General features: G+C 42.5%; 1 protein-coding gene across 3 annotated transcripts in view; it reads left to right on the top strand.

Annotated features, from left to right (window-relative positions):
- SLC2A9 (solute carrier family 2 member 9) overlaps positions 1 to 21,635 on the top strand; it is a 57,440-nt gene that overhangs the window by 13,520 nt on the left and 22,285 nt on the right. For all 3 annotated transcript variants that reach the window (XR_013394293.1, XM_077934532.1, XM_028743628.2), the window contains exons 3-8: positions 3,392 to 3,552; positions 5,320 to 5,444; positions 6,181 to 6,326; positions 16,008 to 16,140; positions 17,331 to 17,518; positions 20,033 to 20,143. Coding sequence is in view for 2 of the 3 variants with exons in the window: in XM_077934532.1 (XP_077790658.1) it covers positions 3,392 to 3,552; positions 5,320 to 5,444; positions 6,181 to 6,326; positions 16,008 to 16,140; positions 17,331 to 17,518; positions 20,033 to 20,143 (864 nt within the window). In the remaining variant the exon portion in view is untranslated. The remainder of the gene's footprint in view (positions 1 to 3,391; positions 3,553 to 5,319; positions 5,445 to 6,180; positions 6,327 to 16,007; positions 16,141 to 17,330; positions 17,519 to 20,032; positions 20,144 to 21,635) is intronic.

Here is a 21,635-nt window from a genome sequence, read left to right on the forward strand (position 1 = left end):
TTAGTTTCACATAAGTTTTTTTTAAACAAATGATATTTATTGAGAATTTAAAATTACAGAGAAAAAAAGAAAAAGAAAAGAGAAAAAAAAGGAATTAAACAATACAAGTCAATAAGAAGAGAACAAAACACACAATACATCGAAACCAAAAACAAAAGCAAACAAAAAATTAAAAACAAATCCAATATTCCCAAATCTTTATCTTTCGTTAACTTGTTTCATCGACCTCCTCACACCTCCCTTTTTTGTATGCTAGTTATTGATTATCTCAGCAAATTATTTCCATCTTTCACTATATTCTGTCATTAAATTGTCTTAATTTATTTTAACCTTATCTTACCATAAAAAGCCCTAAAACTTAAAACTTATTTGTACATAACTCCTTATAGCATTTCTACTAAAGCCAAATAGTTTCATTCCAACATTTTTTCTAACACTCATTAATTTTACAATATTTCTCTAAATGAATTTTTAAACTTTCTTCCAATCTTCATCCACCGTCTCTTCTTCCTGGTCTCGGGTTCTGTCAGTCCTTTCTATCCATTCCATCTAGTCCATCAACCTGGTGATCTTCTGTCCGAGGCTCTTAACTCTTTTCCATGTCCCTTCTGCAGATCTTCTTCATATTTATACCTGCACTTTACTTTATCTTCTGCTGATCTTGTTCTTAATTTCCTTCCTTTAGCACTGAGGAGTAGATCTCGGGGAGACTCCAACCTAACAATGTCTTTATCCCTTCTCGACAGGTCAGCCCATTCTCCATAGTCAGCACTAAAATCCAAAAGGTATTTGAAGGCATGTTTCAAAGTCCCTCCAAAGTTAAAGGCCCCTACAACTCCAGACTCCCCCTGGCCCAAAACCAGATCCCAGAAGCCAGAACATCCCTGCATAGTTTCACATAAGTTGACTTGTCACCCGGTCAGTAGAAATGTGAATATGTTTCCATGGGAAAAGATGAAGGCACAAACGACCTACAAAGCAATTTGTGAGATGGATTATCCCATAGTTACTGGCTCATCCAGGAGCTCCAGGATTGCTTCTATGCCTGGGAGACACCCCACTCCCCCCAAAAAAATTAGTGGGCAAAAAATATCCTTTGACACATCCTTCTAACAAGTGCCTAATAGATATTGTTCTCAAACTTGCAGCTACGGAAGCTGATTTAGCAGATCTTATTGCTGCAAAATGCACTCATTCTGGAAGCCTCAGTAGTTCCACAGCTACCCAGGAAGCAAATGGAGAATTGATAGAAGAGTTTGCTCTGCTTTGGGCCTCATATCCTCACCCTCATTGCTCCTGTGGCAGAGTCTGTAGCTTTGGGGAGTTCTAGTTAACATCAACGATGCTCTGTTGGATGTATGGAATGACCTCACTTCCTGTGTGTCCTTTTCTGCCCTTCCTATGGACTTCATACCCATTGGCTCTCTGCAGTCCACCAGGCTTCACTTAATGCCTACTCTATCTATCTTCTCCTTTAAAAACAATTATTCAGCTCTCCCACCTTGGCTCAGATGCTTGTTTGCTTTATTATTTACTTACTCATTTTTATCCTGCCCTTTGCCTATCAAAACCATCGGGTGGTTTCCACTTCCATAAAATATAGCACCTTGTAAAATACAACAATAAAATGGGAGGCCATCATTGAAACGGCAGTGACTCCCAGGCTTCTAGCATTCGCACAGAAACACCTGGAAGTGGGGTCCCTCTCCCAATGTCTAGCTGACATACGCCTTTTCCTCTGTGGTTTTGGCTTCTTTGGCTGGCTGTTGTGTTCTGCTGTGGTTTATTTTTACTCCATCCTCATTTAAGCAATTAAAAACACTTTCACCCTCAGACCCTGGGAGCCAAACGGGATGTTCCCAAGCTTGTTGGCTTTCTCTCAGAGGTCAGTTTAACAGCTGCTCTGCAACCTTTTCCATAAGTACCAGCAGTCTGGCTCCATTCTCGGTTGCTGCCTCTGAACATCAAAAAAAGGTTGTGGAGCAACTTTTAAACTCACCCCTGGGGGGATGCGGACAGAAGCTGGCGAGCATCTGGTTTGGGAGGAATCTTCCCTAGGAAATATAGCCTGCTGTTTGGAAACAAATTGAGAGCATATGGGTTTTCAGATGGAAATCAGTCTTGCATTGCATCACAGCAGTTAAAGCTTAGCACATACCTGCCAGAAGCCGTGTGCCAGGTTCTGCATGCCCAGCTGTTTCTGATAGTAGCGCATAGTATAGTTTGCTATTATTCAGCTGGAATGCTGGAATTAGTCATGGTGCAGTTGTGTTTATCTCGCACCTTTGACCCCATTACTTGCACTTTGCTTGCTGGTGAAATCCATTACATGCTTCAACAGTTTATCCAGTAAACATTGGCAGTAGTACATTCAGCAGGTGATATCTTCGGCCTCTCTTCTGTAGAATTGTGGCAGGTTAGGTGGCTGTAAGAAACAGGTACTCTTACTGTACAGGACTTTTATCATGCTACCAACATCAGCACCATTCCCTCCTGTAGCAACCTGAGGGGATGAGTGCTTTTCTGTCTGGAAGTGAAATGCGGGCACCCAAAAGTATTTGTTCAAGCCGCTCCCAAGGGCAGCCTTTGCCAACCTGTTTTTTTGGACTATAACTCCTGTCAGCCCCAGGCAGTTCCAGGTAATTACACAACCCCTATCAGCACATTCCAGGTGTTATTTTGGAACAATTTTAAAACTATAACCTTCAAGCAGTAGGAATGATACAATCACCATCGCTCTTAGGGGACAGAAGTTTCAAACATCAGCAGCTCATAAAAGTCGTGATTTGTTAATTTTCAGTATGGAGCTTGTGAGTTTCATGAAATACCACAAAATAGCAAATAGCACCATGCTATTGTAAATGGCTGTTTGGTTTGCCACCCTGGGTGGGTTGCCAGGATCATTCATTAGTATAAATGCTTTACTATAATATTGGACTATATTGTTAACGTTAAACACAAGATAACTGGCAGCTTCACAAAGAAGTTCTGGCACGTTATTGCTGAAGGATCAGCCTTCAGAAACTGCTTCCATTAAACGTTGTAGAAGAAAGCACAATCTCAATACAGTTAATAAGAGCTGGCAAAATGTCAGTCATCAGAACACACATACTGTCCGTGTTCATTAGTGTCTCCAGGATTCTTGGTCATGTGGAAAGAGCCCTCCATCTATGCCCTGTGCTCATTGATTGTGTGCACCAATATATTAGTTTGTATTAAATTTGGGTTTTAGTAGTTGTTTTTAAGGACACAAAATATAACTTGAAATTTTTTAAAACACAAGTATCAGTTTAAATAAACCTGACTTAAAATTTTAAATGGTAGATTTCAAATGATATTAATCTGTACTGGACATCATGGTTCTAATCACTTTAAATGTTGTTGTTTGTAGTTTGTAAAGAAGTTTTACAATGAAACTTGGGAAAGAAGATATAACCAGACCATTCCAGAAGGAAGGGTTACCCTGCTCTGGACTATATCTGTTTCTATTTTTGCCATTGGTGGGCTTGTGGGGGCTTTAATTGTTACTCCAGCTGTCAAGTATTTTGGCCGGTAAGCAAATAAATGTGTCTTGTGACTTTTTCTTTTCTTTTCTTTTGTAATATGATGAATCAAAAGCAAGAAAAACAAATGCTTTTCTCTACTTTGCACTTCTTTTTACTTCTATATGCAAGACTCTTGCCTTTAAAAATGTAATCTAGGTACTTCCCAAGATCAAATAGTTATGGTTACATTGACACCAAGTAATAACTTATATGAAGAAATGAATGAGGTTTTTAAAAAATCGAAATAGAAGGGTCCCCCCCTTCTATATGGTTATGCTGCTTCTTTGATATTTGGTCTTATTAATGAGCTAATTTTTATCATTTAAATGTTACCAATAATGCAAAAGTGGAAATCTGCATGTTTTGTGCTGTATCTTTCATGCTGCACTGAACATTGTCATATTGTGCATGTCTGTGAGAAAATGCTCAGTTGGCCACTTCCCTATTTGGAACATCAGAAAATCACCTTTAAAAATGTGTCATCCGAATATATGAAGCTGCCTTCAGCTGAATTAGAGAGACTTGATCTAGTTTTGATCTAGAAAAAGTTTATCTGTGTCCCACTGTGTCTGGAGATGCCAGGATTGAACCTTCTGAATGCAAAGCATGTGATCTGCATCCCCTGTTCAGATAGCGAGTGAGGCCATTTCACACATGATGCGACAACAAACCTGGATTAGCCACTTAAATCAACAGGGAACAATAGCCAGTACGGTTTCTCTGATGGATGCACCTGCATAACATCGGGGTTTCCAAACGCCTAGATGAGTCGTGGTGAGAGATTTTCTATCCAGGTCTTTTCTTGGCAGCATTTCCAGTTTGATATCCAACATAGTGGTGAGCCTGTCAGACAGCACAGTGACAAATTGTGCACATAATGATAAATGAAGAAGAGTTGTTTCCAAGAAACTGTCTAGATCTAAAACCATACATCCTACGTCCTCAATCTGGTACTGAAGTACTCATACCTTTGTAGTCAGTCTTTGGCAGAAGGTATACTGGAATCTACAGGTGATTTTGAAGTAGATTAGCAAGGATTTCCGACCCCCAATTGATCTGTCTGTGACTGATGGCTGGCTGCACCTTTCCATCTAAGTTAATAAACATGCACATTGGAGTATGTCCACAAAGGGCCAAACCGTACTTCATGTTATGTACTTTGTTAGCCACATAACGGTATCTTTGAAGTGCATGGTTTTTTTCAGCCGCTTCAGTGCCTGTGTTTGGATAGTTCCTGGAGGTCGTAGGTGCAGCTGCCTTGCATTTAAGAACCAGCTGTGTCTTTAAAGGCACAACGATGCACTACAGAAACATGGGGCTGCCACCCAAAATGGCTGTCCTGTGTTGAGCTTGCCCACGATCTCTTGAGTCCACCATTACCTCATCCAGATATCCTTGTGCCATGTGTTTTCTCCTCCCATGCCAGCAGATGCAGATGTGGAGAAATACGCAGATTGATGTCATAAGACTTGTTCTAGGTGCAGCAGATGTTCCAGAGGGTGAGGGAAGGACCTGGCATAAGGATACCATTTTGCCAAGTGACTGGTGTTTCTTGCAGCATGTAGTTTCACCCTTGCTATGCTCTTGTCCATTGATTCAGTGAAGAACGCCTGTTTAGTGCATCTTTGGTATATTGCATGAAGCAGGCCACCTTTGACTTCTGTCTTGTTTGCAATTGCAACTGAAGTATTTTAATCACAAACGTAGTTGACTGTGTATGTGAAAAGCTGCTGTTTATCTGATGCTGCAAACATGTAATGTTGTTTTCTCTTAGGAAGCGTACGCTGCTGCTAAATAATGTGTTTGCCATTGTGGCTGCCTTGTTGATGGCATTCTCTCAACTGGCAGGAGTCCTCGAAATGATTATTCTGGGCCGATTCATAATGGGCATTGATGGAGGTATGATTTTGTATATGTTGCATTTGCATGCCAAGTATATTCTGAGCAATCCCTGTTACCCCAGAGCCTGATACTTCAGTTGAACTTGCCGAGATCGAAGAAGGGTCAGAGACCCCAAATGCTTAAAAATAGAATGTATTTGCAAGAGCCAGGCTGCGGGATGCATTTTCTTGGCAGAGGATATAGCAATCACGTTGTAATCCTTCTCGAAACAGAGTAGGTTAGCTGATTTCTCTGCTTATCCCTTGCATGGGAAAGGGGATTTCCTGATCTCAAGAAGAACCTCATAACATTATATCCAGGGCATTGCAATCTTTTTGTGAACATTCTGCAAAGACCTAAAGTGCTCTGATGAATGAGCACTTCCAGGAGAACTGAGAAAAAAGTGTTTTGCAAATTATGGCTTGGTTACAGCAGAGTATGCAAAGGTGGGCCTCCATGACTAAATTTGAATGGTGGCTTCTTACACTTTCTAAAAATATCGGAAGTTTTCTAATTTTGCTTATATAGTTCCTTAGGAACACATGGGTTACTTTGCTGGTAAATGCTTCTGCATATGAATAAAAAATAGTGGAAAAAATCATATTAAATACTGTACTGCTAAAAATATATAACGTGCTTCATATCTTCCTACTTACCTATATGAAGATAATAGCTTTAACAATGTTTGGTAATATTTTAGATTTTAAACTTCTTTTACCGAAAAGCTGTCTTTGATCTCTGCCCCCTTTCACAGGTGTATCTCTGAGTGCCCTCCCTATGTATTTGAGTGAAATTTCACCCAAACAGATCCGTGGTTCATTAGGACAAATTACAGCAATCCTCATCTGCGTTGGTGTCTTCAGTGGACAAGTTTTAGGACTACCTGAGATATTTGGGAAGGTCTGTAATATTCTGAAATGCACTTTTACTGTTGTAATGAAGCTGAGTTAGAATCCTAGAATTGTACAGTTGGAAGCACAGCTGAGAGTCATCTGGTCCCAACCCCTTTGCAATGCAGGAATCCCGGGGCACGCTCAGCTCAGGGGGGAGACAAAGTATTGTCCATGACAACTGTCCTTAGCCACAAACAAATCCCCCCCCCCCAATAACCAGATTCTCCATAGCTCAGACAGACACATAGTTCCTCTTCCAATTTCCAAACTCCCACAAGGATGGAATTCTGCAGTACTAGGCAAACAGTAAATAAGAAAGCTGCAAAAGAGCTATCCCCATGCATGTGCTCATAAGTTCAATATTTACTGACTAGAGGAACACGAGGGCGCATAAGGGGTGTGACAGCGGCCGCAGAACTTTTCTCAGTTTGGGTGCAACCGGCCATTAGCATGGAAAGGGAAACCCCAGTAACAGTGGCATGTCATCAGCTGCAAATTCACCCTTAAAACCTTTGGAGCAAACAGCAACTATTCTGGCCAACTATAAATGATAAGTGTGCAAAGCAGTTGAAGTGCAACAAAGGTCTGAATCAGGTTAGGAGTTTCCCTTCTGGAAGAGCCCACAGGTCTTGGATATAGCAAGCCTAACTTCAGACTGCAACGGATAACAGTCGTTATGACCACATGATGGCGATATTGCTCTGAGTAAATGCATCTGATACGTTGAGCGGTTTTTTTATCTCAATATGCTATTCTTTATTCGTTTATTCCGGCATTGATCTTTAGTGTCCATATATAGCAGATGCATGGAATTGGAATGGGTAAAAAGCGTGAGGCAGCTTGAGATTAAGTGGCGCTCCAGGCAGACATCTGAAATGGGATGTGAAGTTGAAAGGGATCAAAAACAATCTGTTAAATGCAGCTCCTTGCTTCAAGGCAAGACAGCCCCCCCAAAGAGGAGGCTTTTATCAGGGGCTTTGAGGTCCCCTCTGCAGCCACAGCATCCTTTTCGTGCTTCACTCAGATTCTTCATCTTCACAGCTAGCAAGCTATGCCCTTGAAGGACAAGAGGACTTTCCTGCAAACCTCTGCAGCTACTTCAACTCATTCCTTAGCCAGGCAAAAGGTGTAGAAGTTGCAGTTTGCAACCAAGGAGAATGTTCGGGCTGGCGTAATTTGTTGGCTGGGGGCAGCGGGGTAACCGTTCTGGAATGTGGGGAGATTTTGGAGGTCAACCACATTATGTATTGAACAGGATTTGTATACTGCTTAATTGTAAATAAAGCCTCTAAGCAGGTTAGCAAAAATTAGCAATGGGTGATATTCAATGCTAGTCCTACTAAGAGTCCTCATTGAGTTTAATAGATATGAATAACAGAAATGTGAGCGAGTCTGTTCTGAATACAAACCCATATATTCTGGAAAGCTGTTTGTTCACTGTGTGTTTAAGATGACCCCTCTTAAGATATCACAACCAAATTTTGCATTATGGTTCCAGAGATGGAAGGGCATGTTGGTATGCAGTTGGGTGCCATTTTCCAACTCTTTCAAAACTTCATTGATTTTAATTTCAAAACTACACTGCTTTTTTGGTCAAGGGTAGAAATAAGTTTGTTTAAATTTGTTTAAAAATACAATTATGTATAAAATCAAAAGCTAGCATATACATTATGAACTAAAATTAGAGATTAAAATACATGTCATCTTCACATGTCTAGGTAGGTTGCCTAAACAAAAACGGTTTTAGCAGGTGCTGAGGCGAGCACAGCAAACATACCTGCCTAAAGTCAATAGGCATGGAGTTGTAAAGGCTGACGCACTAAAAGACTGTGGGTAACTCTTGACATACTCTTAAGTGGAGCTCAGGACCTGGTACGTGATGTAGGTGCTGTTGAACCAGTTGGAAACAGTGACTGTAGCCCTATCATAGTTGCATGAGGGTAGACAATTGCCAAGAAAATCCCAAACAGTTTTTAGATACCAAATGTGAGGGGACTGAGAAGCAGAAAGTTGACAGGGGAAAGTCCTGACTCACGAGGGTCTCCCAAATGCTTGAGAGTTGTTTAGAACCACAATATTACAAGTTCAGCTAGAATGTATACTGAATGCCACAGGTGGCTACTCAGCCCTGGGAAAGGGGGAAAATAATAACAATAATAATAATAATAACAAATTATTATTTATATGCCGTCCATCTTAATAGGTTCCCCTGGCTCCCCTAGGGGGCTTCCAACAAAGTAAAACACAGTATGATTGGAGACAGTGTTAGTGAAGGGAAACACACAGGCAAGACGTAGAAAGACAGACTAGTAGAGATAAATGGTGAATAATACAGCATTGAGAGCTAACTGCTAGGGCTGGGTGAAACAGCAATATATCATCCAATGCCAGTCTGAAGTTCATATTGTGATACTGGTTCCCTAATTTTTGACCTGGCAATACATTGTGAATCATTATGTGTGTGTGTGTGCTATTCAAAAATCACGATGCAGGAAAACCAGTGAAGCCAGCCAGTGCCTCCATAGCTCCATCCTTATTTCAGACACCATGATATATCAGTATATCACAATGTTTAGCTGGTGATATTTCATGATGCTGAAAACCAGATCTCACCCAGCCCTACAAACTCTTGCTCCTACTATTAGCTGCCTCTTCAATGGAAATTATAGGTTAGTCCTTCCTGCTCCCCCAGTCTACTGTGTGGCGACTTTGACCCTCTAGCCCATGGGTAGGCAAACTAAGGCCCAGGGGCCGGATCCAGCCCAATCGCCTTCTAAATCCAGTCCGCGGATGGTCAGCATGATTTTACATGAGTAGAATGTAACAGATAAGCCTGTGGAACCTTAAAAGACTTGTACTAAATGTATGAGGTGCCAAGAATCATTGGACTTTCTTTCTTTCTTTCTTTCTTTCTTTCTTTCTTTCTTTCTTTCTTTCTTTCTTTCTTTCTTTCTATATTGACAAGTGGTAATGAAAATTTCATGTAGCGTCCAGACCTGCCCTGGTAGCGATTGGCCACTGCCAATTTGGGTGGCTTTCAAACAGGACAAATTTGTGGAAGATCTGTTGCTACTAGCCATTGTCAGAGGCAACACTCACTGGGAATCAGTTGGGGAGAGTGTTGCTGGGGCACAAAGGTCCTGCCCCCTGGCTTCCCACTGGCTGGTCACTCTGGGAACAGGGTACAGGATTAAATGGGCCTCTGGCTTGACCTCAGAGCTCTTACGTTTTCATGCAACAGGTCAAATGATCTTCTGTATTCACCCAATTAATAAATATGATCAGAAAAATGAAAAACTCAACAAATATTTCTCCCCTGCTCCAAATTTTCTAGTAATTTAGTGCTGTCCTAACATGCTATCTTGATTTTCAGGTATCAAAAGAAAACAATATGTTTCCATCCCATTCTTCTCAGGTTTGCATAGGCTGTGGGAGCCACAAGGGAGACCCAATGCCACTGGTCCATCAGTGTAGCCTGCAGCATTGATCCTGAGCCTGAGTTGGGCAGAGGGCTGACCTCCCAGTTGCTGCTAATCCATGCCTCAGCATCCGCTTCTCTCCCCTCCCCCCCCCCCCACATTGCACATAAGCCGGCAGCACGGAGGGAAGCAGTTTTTCTCCATTTCTAAGCCAGAGGGGAAAGCTGTAGAGCAATGTTTACTGAAGGAAGGTCAGTGGACCTGAAAGAGAGCCTGAGATGACATGGCTCTTTAGCCTGTGAAGAATGAGGAAAGAATGGCTCTTTTGACACGTAGCCAGACAATTTAAGGAAAGGTCTGTACAGTATTGCTTTTAAAGGTTTTTTTAAAAATGTTGTGATACACACAGAGAGAGATGCAAAAGCTCGCAATGCATTGTGAGAGATCATTATGTAAACGCCTTCATTTTGAAATAAGTCACTAAAATAAACATTTTGCGGGCTCTTGGAGGGCAACCGCTGGCAATGCACATTCGCTTATTCCCACCTCCAAGTACAGTCATACCTCTTCTTGTGAATGCTTCATGTTGCGTTTTTTCGGGTTAAAAATGTGGCAAACCCAGAAGTGTTTACTTCCGGGTTTCGCCGCATGTGCAGAAGCGTTCTGTGCAGTTCACGCATGCGCAGAAGTGCTCTATCACGCTTCGCATATGCACAGAAGCACCGCTCCACTCTGGTTACGGACTTTTTGGGGTGCGAACGACACCCCAGAACGGATCATGTCTGCAACCAGAGGTACCACTGTATAAGTGAATAATAGTAAATTATTATTATTATTATTATTATTTATTTATTTATACCCCGCCCATCTGGCTGAGTTTCCCCAGCCACTCTGGGCAGCTCCCAATTAAGTGTTAAAAACAATACAGCATTAAATATTAAAAACTTCCCTAAACAGGGCTGCCTTCAGATGTCTTTATAAATAAGATAACTGCTTATTTCCTTGACATCTGATAGGAGGGTGTTCCACAGGGCGGGCGCCACTACTGAGAAGGCCCTCTGCCTGGTTCCCTGTAACCTCACTTCTTGCAATGAGGGAACCGCCAGAAGGCCCTCAGATCTGGATCTCAGTGTCCGGGATATATTACAACCATATAGGAGAAACTAAAGAGGTTTAACCTGGAGACATCATGGAGATGGGGGAGAAAGCTGCTCCTTGTGCCTCCAGCCATTGTCTGTAGACACACCTATTCATGTGGTCAACCCACCCTCAGCCCTGTTTTTTATGTGTATTGTGCATGCATATGACAGAATGGGGAGAACCAGCATATATATGGTCCGCACAGGTAGATTCCTTGTCCTGCATCAGCCTTTCCAACCTGCTGTCCTCCACATTGTACCACAGCTGCCATCAGCATGGCCAATGGTCAGAGATGATGGGATTTGTGACCTCTGAATGCTGCGGACCACCAGGGTAGGGAAGGTTGTCGTACGCTATATGTCTGTCATAGCAGACCTTGAACCTTGACCTTTCCTTTCCTTTTAAAGGTAAGGTAAAGGTACCCCTGCCCATACGGGCGAGTCTTGACAGACTCTGGGGTTGTGCGCCCATCTCACTCTATAGGCCGGGGGCCAGCGCTGTCCGCAGACACTTCCGGGTCACGTGGCCAGCGTGACAAGCTGCATTTGGCGTGCCAGCGCAGCACATGGAATGCCGTTTACCTTCCCGCTAGTAAGCGGTCCCTATTTATCTACTTGCACCCGAAGGTGCTTTCGAACTGCTAGGTTGGCAGGCGCTGGGACCGAACAACGGGAGTGCACCCCGCCGCTGGGATTCGAACCTCCGACCTTTCGATCGGCAAGTCCTAGGCGCTGAGGCTTTAACCCACAGCGCCACCCGCGTCCCATCTCCTTTCCTTTTAGTAGTGCATAATTGGGATACTATTAAGTATGAACTTTGGAGTCACGAATTTCAACACATGAGTTCAGGTTGATCAGTGTCATCTAAGTCTTACCAAGTTGGGTTTTTTTTTAACATACACAATTTTGAATATTTTGCTAAGAAAATGAATAGTGGGTCTTGATTTCAAATGAGAAAGTATTTTATTTCAGACAATGGCGAATCATCATTTTTAGTGTTTTACATTCAGCTGCCACTTTATGCCTTTGCAAAGGATGAAATTATGCAAATGGAATAGCATGAATTTGCCCGATTTTTGAATCTGTCACACATGAGTAATACTGCTTAGATAAAGAAATAAAGGAATGCTGAAATTATAGCATGATTCTAATTGGTGTCTCAGATGTATTAAACTGGTAGAAGTATTTGAGCATTTTTAAAAAGTGATATAGAATACCTGTCAGAAGGGGGAAAACAAATAAAAGAATGGGAGAAGGACCGTTCCTCCTGCATTTTAATAGTAAGTAAAACTACTGCTACAAAATCAAAGTAAGCTATCCAAATAAGCTATATAGTACTTTATTTATTAGGGTAATACTATCAAATTCACAGGATTTTTTTGTTTTCAAGAAAATAGGCCCTTGTGTACTTGATTAGAAAGAGAAGTCTATATCATTTTTAAAAATCATTGGATTGAAAGGAAAAAAATGCATCTTCAATATTCAAACCAGCTGTGAATCAGGGGCGGAGCTTTATGCTCCAGCACTGGGGGCGGAGAGCAGGCGGGGGCGGGGCTGGCACACGTTCTGGGGGCAGGGCGCCCAGTGTGGCCGGGGGGGGGGGCAGCTGCGATGGAACCCCACCGGGATTGCACTGCCGGGGGCAGGGTGCTCCCCCCGCCCCCCTCGTCCTCCACCAGTGCTGTGAATTCACTCATTTATATGCAAGTTCTATTAACATTTATTGGACAGAGAAGTGTGGGCAATATACCAGTCCTTGAAGTCAGATATATGAATTTACTAACACGGTTACTAAGAGAGCATTGTGGCCGTTGATAGAGCAACCCTCTATCAATTTGCCTAATCTGTTTTAAAACTGTCCAGTTGCCTCTATTAGCACATTGTGGCACTTGACCCAGTAAGTTGTTTGAAGGTAATTTTTCCCTGAACCTTCCTTGCCACAAAGTTTGATTGGTTCTACTATTGTAAAAGTGGGAGAAAAAAGAATCTCTCCCTGCTCCCCCTACTCCGCTCTTAATTTATAGAATTAATATCCGCTTTATTGCCCCACGCCCCGTTAAGCGAATCCCAAACAATTTCGCCTTTCCTTCTGCTCCAGCCCTTGACCATGTTGGTGACCTTTTTATATATTTTCTCCAACTCCCATCTTTTTCAAATGTGGGGATGTAAAATGCAATCTGAAAAGCCACTGATAATCAGAGTGACCTGACAGTTGAAGCCCTGTTTGGGAGGTCTCCAGATTGTTTGCAGATGCATGGACACAAAGTTTCTGTTGGTTAGCGCTATTACACCAGCAGCAACCCTTCTTGGAGTTCAGAGATCCTGCTGCTTCCCATGCCACCAGGAAGTAGCTCGCGGTTTATCTGGCTAAAACAACCCATGAGCCCAGGTTTTGACATTACAAGATGGACTGGCTTCCTTTCTGGCAGCATGGCAGGAACAGAGAGGGGTAGAGCCAGAACGTTTGAGCAGCATGCACCACTGCACATGAAACCATAGCTTGTTTTTGTGGGATGTGAAACACAACAGCAGTCAAGTACAGCATCCCTAGAGTGGACATAAAAGGGGATGTCTGGACCAGCCAGTCGGAACTTCTTGTTTCTCCTAGGCTGGGACAGACTTCCTCTGCATGTGACTGGAGGTGGGCATGACCTCACCTGCCCAGGTAACAAAAGAGCAGGACTGGTCAGCCATATCTCTCTTTCTCTCTGACCACATTCATCAAAGAAGCAACATCTGCTTAGCCTAAGATGCTCTCTTGGCTTGCAGCCAAGAGAGGATAAAGGGGCTGTCTCCTTATGGGATAGTTTACAGGTATATTACTTTTCTAACTTAAGTCTGCCTTCTGGAATCCAATTGTGAACAGAATGTGAGTGAGTAAGCTCTTTATACTTTTATAGAAGACTGTGTTGTGTCTATCTTTTTATGAGGGACTAAATGGGGAATTACTGAAAGGAAAATGCATTTTAGAGGCTTTAGCGAGCCTGAGCAAACACATCCGCTGTGCAAGTTTAAAAGGGGGGATGTTACTCTGCTAAATTGTGGAACTTGTTAACCCAAGTTGGAAAGGATATAATCAAACAATATGTCCTCTCCTGCATCCCTGAACATTCCCACAGTTTTTAACTATGATTTCGTGTGATATGTGATTTTGCTTGTGAGGTAGTGTATTTCTTCTGCCCCCCCCCACAAGAGAGGAAACAGATTTGCACATGACACAAAATGCATGCAGCTCAAAGTTTTATGCAAATTTGTGTTCTCTTTCGAGAGAAGGGAGGAGGACCCAATCCACATCTGTGTCCTGGGCCCAGGAAATCCTGTTGACATCCTTGGTTCAGATATTGCAATGTACTCTCTGCGCAGCTGCCCTTGGAAAGTGTGTGGAAGCTGCAGTCGGGCAGGTATATAAATAGCCCTTCACGTAGGCTTTGTTCGCTAAGATAAACCTCCAGGCATTCAGACACAGAAGGTTATATAAACGGAAAGGGTGCTGTGGCTATTGCTGTGTTGCAAAGCGTTAAAGCAGATGGGGGTGGGCTGCTAGGCTAGTAACATTAGCAAGGCTGGATTGGTGCAAAGTTCTAGTGCTCACCTCCAGCAAAGAGCGGCTCTCCCAATTTTATTCTTATCCATTTGCTTCCAGTCACCGTTCTAGGGGCTCCGTGGCAGAGCATCAGCCTTGCATCCAAAAGTTTAATCCCTGGCATTTTCTGTATAGGAATGGGGGAGACCCCTGTCTGAAGCCCCAGAGACCCTCTGCCAGTGGTGTCCAAACTTTTTTCAAAGAGGGCCAGATTTGATGAAGTAAAGGGCCATGGGGGCTGACCAAAGGGCCAACCTTTTTTTTAGGATTTAGGGTTAGAGTTGTTGAGGTTTTGGGGGGATTTTACCCCAGGAAATAAACTGCTACAGGGGCTGGATTTAACTGACCGGTGGGCCGGATTAGGCCCCCGAAACGGACTTTGGCCAGCCTGACGTAGACAGTATTGAGCAAAATGGATGCCATGGTGTGAGGCAGTTTCCTCTGTGTGCAGGCTCTCCTATCTTGGGGAAAGTAGCCTTCCATGCCTGTACACTTTTAGGACTGGTGAATAGGGTTGCCACCCGTCCCTAGAAAAACGTCCTTTCTTTTTTTTAAGAAAAGTGTCCCCTGTCCTGTTCGGACTTCAAACATGACACATCTTTTCATGTATTCAAGCTTCTCCTCCTCCTCCTCCTCCAAATTGCACATCCAGAGAGTGGATCCGGTGGGAGGAGGAGAGCGAGAGCCTGAGTGGGAGTTTGTGGGGCAGAGGAGGAGCGCTGAGATTAAGAGTTATCATGGGGTGTGGGCAGAGGGTGGGGTAGGGTGGGGCTGGGAGGAGGATTTTGAGAGAAAGTTTTTGCATGGGCAGAGGGTCACAGGAAGTTGCTGTGCACTGGCTTGCTATGGTGGAAGTTTTGCATGGGCAGGGGGGCAGCGGATGGGTCAGAGAGCGGGAAAGAGAGTTTTGGCATGGGCACACGGGAAGGAGTGGATCAGAGTCAGAGACGGGGGGGTGCAGTCTGTCCTGGTCTGTCCATTCAGTGGAGAGTAGGGGGGGGATTTTTCTTACAGTTATAAATCATAGTGCTTTTGTTGATTTGATTCATTGAATAAACCCATGTAAACCCCGAGTGGCTTTGTAAAGGATTGCTTTGAAGTCATGCCTGCGGCGGGTAATGTGATTTTTAGCTCCTCGATTCCTCCCTCAACCCGTCTCATATTTTGCCCGACCAAAAGTGGCAACCCTACTGATGGTGTCACATCAGTGGTCGCATCCAGAGCAGCTGTTTTAGTTGTGGCGTCACTTCTTTGGAATTCCCTCTCTGAGGAAGCACCACCAGAGCCTGGCCTTATAAATAAGTACCTTGATCCAAGATAGGCAGTTGGTCTCTGTGTGGTGCATTCTGACTGCCAGGGGCTTTCCAGGTCATCAAGCAGATATGCCTAGCCAAGGAGAAAAAGAGAGATGCAGGGATTGAATTTAGGAGCGTCTGCTGCTGGATTATGAATGTTCCCTATGTTTCTGTTTATTTCTTCATTACATTTGGATCAATATTTTCTTCCAGCATTACCTTTACATTTTGTTTTGTGTTTGTTTCTTGCAGGAATCCATGTGGCCCTATTTATTTGGGATGATAATTGTCCCATCACTCATCCAAATGGCAGTCCTGCCTTTTCTTCCGGAAAGTCCTCGCTTTTTGCTGCTTGAAAGACATAACACAAAAGCAGCAGAAAAAGGTGCTGTGCTTTTGTTGTTCATCATTTGTCTGTTTGCCTCGAAAGACAGGAATTCCCCTGAAAGTGCTAATATCCCTTCGTTTTGCAGTCTCCTTCCTTTAACTCCAAGAGTCCTACAAAAATTGCATAATATCGAAACACTCGAGGCAGTCGCAATCTGCTTTTCCACCATGTGACTCTGTTTCATGCAAAGTATCTGCCTCCTACAACTAGGGTTTTCTTAGTGGTGGCCCCGCCATATGGAATGCCTTGCTAAGTGGGTGTGCCAGGCCTCATCCCTAGGATGTTTTCAGGTGACCAGTTGACAGGACTGCTCAAAAAGGCCTTCTTCAACTTACTGTTAGCTCTGCTGGTTTGGTTTAATTTTTATGATGAAGTTTAACTTGAGGATTGCTTTATGTTTTAAAATACTGTTTTCTATTGTGACATTGCAGGGACGCGGGTGGCGCTGTGGGTTAAACCACAGAGCCTAGGACTTGCAGATCAGAAGGTCAGCAGTTCAAATCCCCGCAACGGGGTGAGCTCCCATTGCTCGGTCCCTGCTCTTGCCAACCTAGCAGTTCGAAACCACGTCAAATTGCAAGTAGATAAATAGGTACCGCTTCGGCGGGAAGGTAAATGCCGTTTCTGTGTGCTGCTCTGGTTTGCCAGAAGCGGCTTAGTCATGCTGGCTACATGACCCGGAAACTGTCTGCAGACAAAGGCTGGTTCCCTCGGCCTATAGAGTGAGGTGAGCACCGCAACCCCAGAGTCAGTCACGACTGAACCTAATGGTCAGGGGTCCCTTTACCTTTACCTTTATTGTGACATTAGTACCTAAATAGGCAATGGCTATGCCTACAGGTTTGCATTCTCCAAATCTACAGGGTAATAATCCTAGCATGTATTTGTAGGTGTGTGTTGTTTTTTAACTTATTTGTATCCAGAAGCTGAATCAATACCATATTCAGCACTACATCTGTGTTCCCATGGACCTCAAGCGTACACAAAGTCTAGAAGATGAACCAAATTCATATGAAGTGCCGGGTATAATTTACATGGAGGCAGATCTATACAACCATTTTTTTTAGCCAGAAAAAAAGGAAATGTTTGATGCAAATTACGGTAACTCTTTGATCCATTGTGTCTGCTTGGTCTGAACGCAACCACAATTTGCATTCTAAACAAATGTATGACTTGTGGGTTCACAGCATTTCAGATCTTTCTTGGCAAATCTGATGTGTCATCTGAAGTAGAAGACGTTTTGGAAGAGAGTCGCGTGCAGAGAAACACGCAGATAGCATCTATCTTTCAGCTTTTGTGTGACAGCAGTAAGCGATGGCAGATCCTCACCGTAATTGTAACCATGGCCTGCTACCAACTCTGTGGTCTTAATGCTGTAAGTGAGATGACGGCAAATAATGTGTAAAAGATACATTTCTATGTTTTGCGCCAGTGTTTCAAGATCTTTCTAGAATATTTCCAGAATGTTTTGGCGGCGGCCTCAAATCTCTGAATGGAAGGGCTTTTAGAAAGGCACAACGAAGGGTTTGTCCTCTCATAGAAGTGTAGAGTTGGAAGGGACCCCAAGGGTCATCCAGTCCAAGCCCCTGCAATGCCTCTTTCAGACCAAAGCCCCCTTCCCCTGAAAGCCTGGGCTCAGCCTGGGAGGGCCTCATTCCCCTGCCAGCCCCCCAGTGGATCAGAGGGTAGAGCAAAACCGGTGATAAACACCATTACATGTATTAGTTTTGTTAGTGAAGCATTGCTACTTAGCACTGTTACCGAAAATAATCAGCGTTTTTATTGATACACAATGTTTAATTCAGCAAGTAGCGCTGGGCAACTTTACACCTGTGGGCGTGATAGGAGTTTTACTCACTCTTTTTCTCCTGCAACTCCCATTGGGGAGTATTGGGGGGATAGATCTCATAGTTACTGAACCAATGCCATTGTCTTCAGCTCAGTAATAATGTTTGTAGGTAAGTAGGGGTGTGTTGTGTTGTGTTGTGTTGTGTTGTGTTGTGTTGTGTTGTGTTGTGTTTGTATGTGACTGAGTGTGAGAGAGATGCATTAACTCATTTTTCCTGTTACAATATTTAATCTTTGTTCTTTTTCACTGGTTATGCCTTACTCTCTGACCCATTAAACTTCCTGAAGGGCAAATTCAAGTCCAAGTCAGATCACTAAGTTAACAAGCTGATTTCAGTCTTATTCTGCCAGCAATTCCAGAACAGCTGTTGGCTGGCCAGTCTCCCTCCTTTAACAGGATGCTGGAGCAGATGGTCTAATGGCCTGATCCAGGAGGTTCTTCTTATGTTCTTAGATGCAGTAGATGCCTTCTTTTCATCATAACTACCAAGCCAAGGCAGCCCCAATATATTGCATTTGCCCAGTCCATGTTGCTCAGATGAAATGGGATCATCATGCTTAACTTTGAAATGCATGGAAAACATTCTTTCACAGAGACTGACATCTGGGAGGAAATCAAACACCCCAAATGAATTCTGTTGCTCTCTAAATAAGCTGCCTGGGATGATGGCATGACCACATCTCATTAAGGGATAACTTGAAAATTACTCTGTGTCAGATGATGGGTGTAATATCTTTTTTAAAAGGAAAACCTTTTGCACCTTCCAAAGCAATTTGTAACGATTTTTTGCAGTATCTTTCTAAGAGTTAATTAGATGTTACTGAGAAATTCTTCGCTGTCTGCTGTGAATAAGATGAAAATCGCACTTCATCATACCTTCAATAAACCTACAAAAGACATCCCACAAAAAGTATAGCTTTCTACTAACTGCAGGATTTCAGTACTAATGACAGGCTTGTTCTGTTCCCTGTTGTGGATACTTTACTGAGAAAAGATATGGAATTATCTTGTCATCTATTCAGTTTACAGCTCTTCTTATAATTATACTTACAAGAAACAGAAAAGTGCCATGTGCAGTGAAATAACCAAGGCAGGGTCCCCCCCCCCCCCCCAGTCCTGCACTTGAAGTACTGGAAATAGAATGGGAACATCTGGGATTATGGCAAGATTTCTTCTTTGGGGGGGGGGGGGGAATCTAGAAATGAAGTGGTATTGATTCCCTCTAATAATTACTCAGGTTTAAAGACTCAGTAGAACTGGTGTGTTCCATGTGGGGTTCTGCACTCTTGAAAAAGCTGTGAGGGAGCATCCCTTTGAGGGTGGAGAGTTGCAAAAAGAACTGAACTTAAATGGTTAGGTAGTTGGGAGAGGTTAGTTTTTTGAAAATTTGTGGGCTAGGTTGGAAGAGGGTGATAAATCATAGGTTTAGGGTTAGGGAGGAGCTTTGAGAGTGTTAAGCAGCACAAACAATAACACTTTCCTGTTGTTTGCATATTTTTTTCCCCAGATTTAGCCATTTGCTTATTTCCTGAGCTCCCAACTAGGGTAAACTGAAAAATAATATATCAGCATACTATTTCTTCTTCTTTAAATTTACAGTCAAGGGACTTTCCAGACGATCACTTTAGAGAGCAACTGTTGCCGCTCCTACATTGTGTGAAATTCAGGTTTCTTTCCTCAGAAAAGCACTTTTCTTTTTTGTGGGGTGGAAGGCTGCCATAATGTTTTCCATTGTTGCAATGGTATACCCTGCTCATTGTATTTATATAACACCACAATGTTCAACAAAATCTCGACATATCATAATCAGTCGCGTGTTTCTAATTTGGTTTATTAAAGTGCTCCATTACAATTGGAGCATAGGGTTGTGCTGTCAACGTCCGGTTGGATGTCACTGGGCAAGATGTTCAACACAGTAATTTGCATCCTTTGGCCAGTCCATCATTACTGAGGCATTAAATGTATGTAGTCTTACATTTTAATTAGTTTCTAAAAACCGTTTTGAAATCAAATAACTGAAAAAATGGTTTCTTGTTACAGATTTGGTACTACACAAATGACATTTTCAAGGGAGCTGGACTGAGTTCAGAAATAATCCCATATGTTACTTTAAGCACAGGAGGGATTGAGATTTTGGCTGCCATTTTCTCCGTAAGTACTGTGTCTTCTGCACCCTGTAGAATCCTTTTAGCTCCCTCCTCTTTCGATTTGATGTGGCATTTTCAGGTAAAAAGCAGACAGAAGGGCTATGTTTTATAAACTTTATTCAACTTTACTCAATATTTTAAGAGATTGGGATGCAGGAAATTTCAAGTCTGCAGTCATTATGACTTCTCAATAAATTAGATTAATCTAGTTTATTGCTGTATTAGTTTTTCATTTATTTAAATAGCACCATTAATGTGTGTATCTCATAGAATCACAAAACTGCAGAGTTGGAATGAGTCCTGGGGGTCATTTCATCAGTGCTGTGAACCTTACTATCTAAAATCCAGTACAGGGAAGAAGCTTAGGGGGGTGGTAAACAGTGAATAAATATGTTATAGTTTGAATTGCAAGTTTAGTTCTTGGTCTTTGCACTTAGTTCTTTTCCTTGGTATTGAATTTAGGCCAATGTTTATTTTAGCCTATGTTACCACAAAAGGAGAAAGAGGGAGGGAGGGAGGGAGGGAGAGGGAGAGGGAGGGAGAGAGAGAGAGAGAGAGAGAGAGAGAGAGAGAGAGAGAGAGAGAGAGAGAGAGAGAGAGATTGTTTTCTGTGGTACAAAAGGCCTCATGTTAGAAAATGACCCACGACCATTGAGAACTAGTTACTTCTAAAATGTAGGGACCATATATGCACAGTCCAGACCCATTTACTTATTTAAAAAGCATATGAATAACTTTCCCGCACTGAAATCAGTGACATTCACAGTTCCAATCCTGAAAACGGTGGGACTTGCTTGTAAGAAAGCCTGCCTAAGACTGTGCTACACGAGTGATGGAATTTGGCTGGATCATGTCATATATTTAAAAGTGAACATTTACTGGAACAAATTTATACTTTATATGAAAGAAAATTGTAGGCATTTGAAAACGTTTGTAGGCCTGAATTGAAATGTTTTGTAATGTAAACATAAGGAACTGATTTACCGATAATAAGGTGAAAAAATATAATTTGACAAAGGGTAAATAAGTAATTATAGAAATGCAAAGAATATAGAAAGGTATGTGGAAGTCAGAAAGATGGAGGGAAGGAGGTCGTTGCTCTTACAGAGTAATATATTAAGTCATAGAATTATGCAACAAAATGTGAATATGATTTAAGTGGAAAACGCAATTAAAATTATTTAAAAAAAATAAAAATAAAAGTGTACATGTAATATACAAATATGTCACAATCAATATTGCCACACAGCTGGCTTTCTTCCTGAGGATGAAAGATGTTGAGGGGACTTCTGTCTGTTCCCTCAATGGGGAACAGATCAAGGGAGCAATTTTGAGCAAACGGCTGGCAGGCAAAAGGCGAAGCAGCCCCCGTCCTGGTCCACCTCTCTTTGCTTACCTTGGGTACTTTTAATTCATTCATTTTAGGGGGGGGGAAGAATTATGCAACTACAATTATGCAACTAAATGAAATGTGAGCCTCATTCATCTGTCGGGGT

This window comes from Podarcis muralis, chromosome 9 (genome assembly GCF_964188315.1).
Source record: "Podarcis muralis chromosome 9, rPodMur119.hap1.1, whole genome shotgun sequence".
In the NCBI taxonomy this organism is placed as follows: domain Eukaryota; kingdom Metazoa; phylum Chordata; class Lepidosauria; order Squamata; family Lacertidae; genus Podarcis; species Podarcis muralis.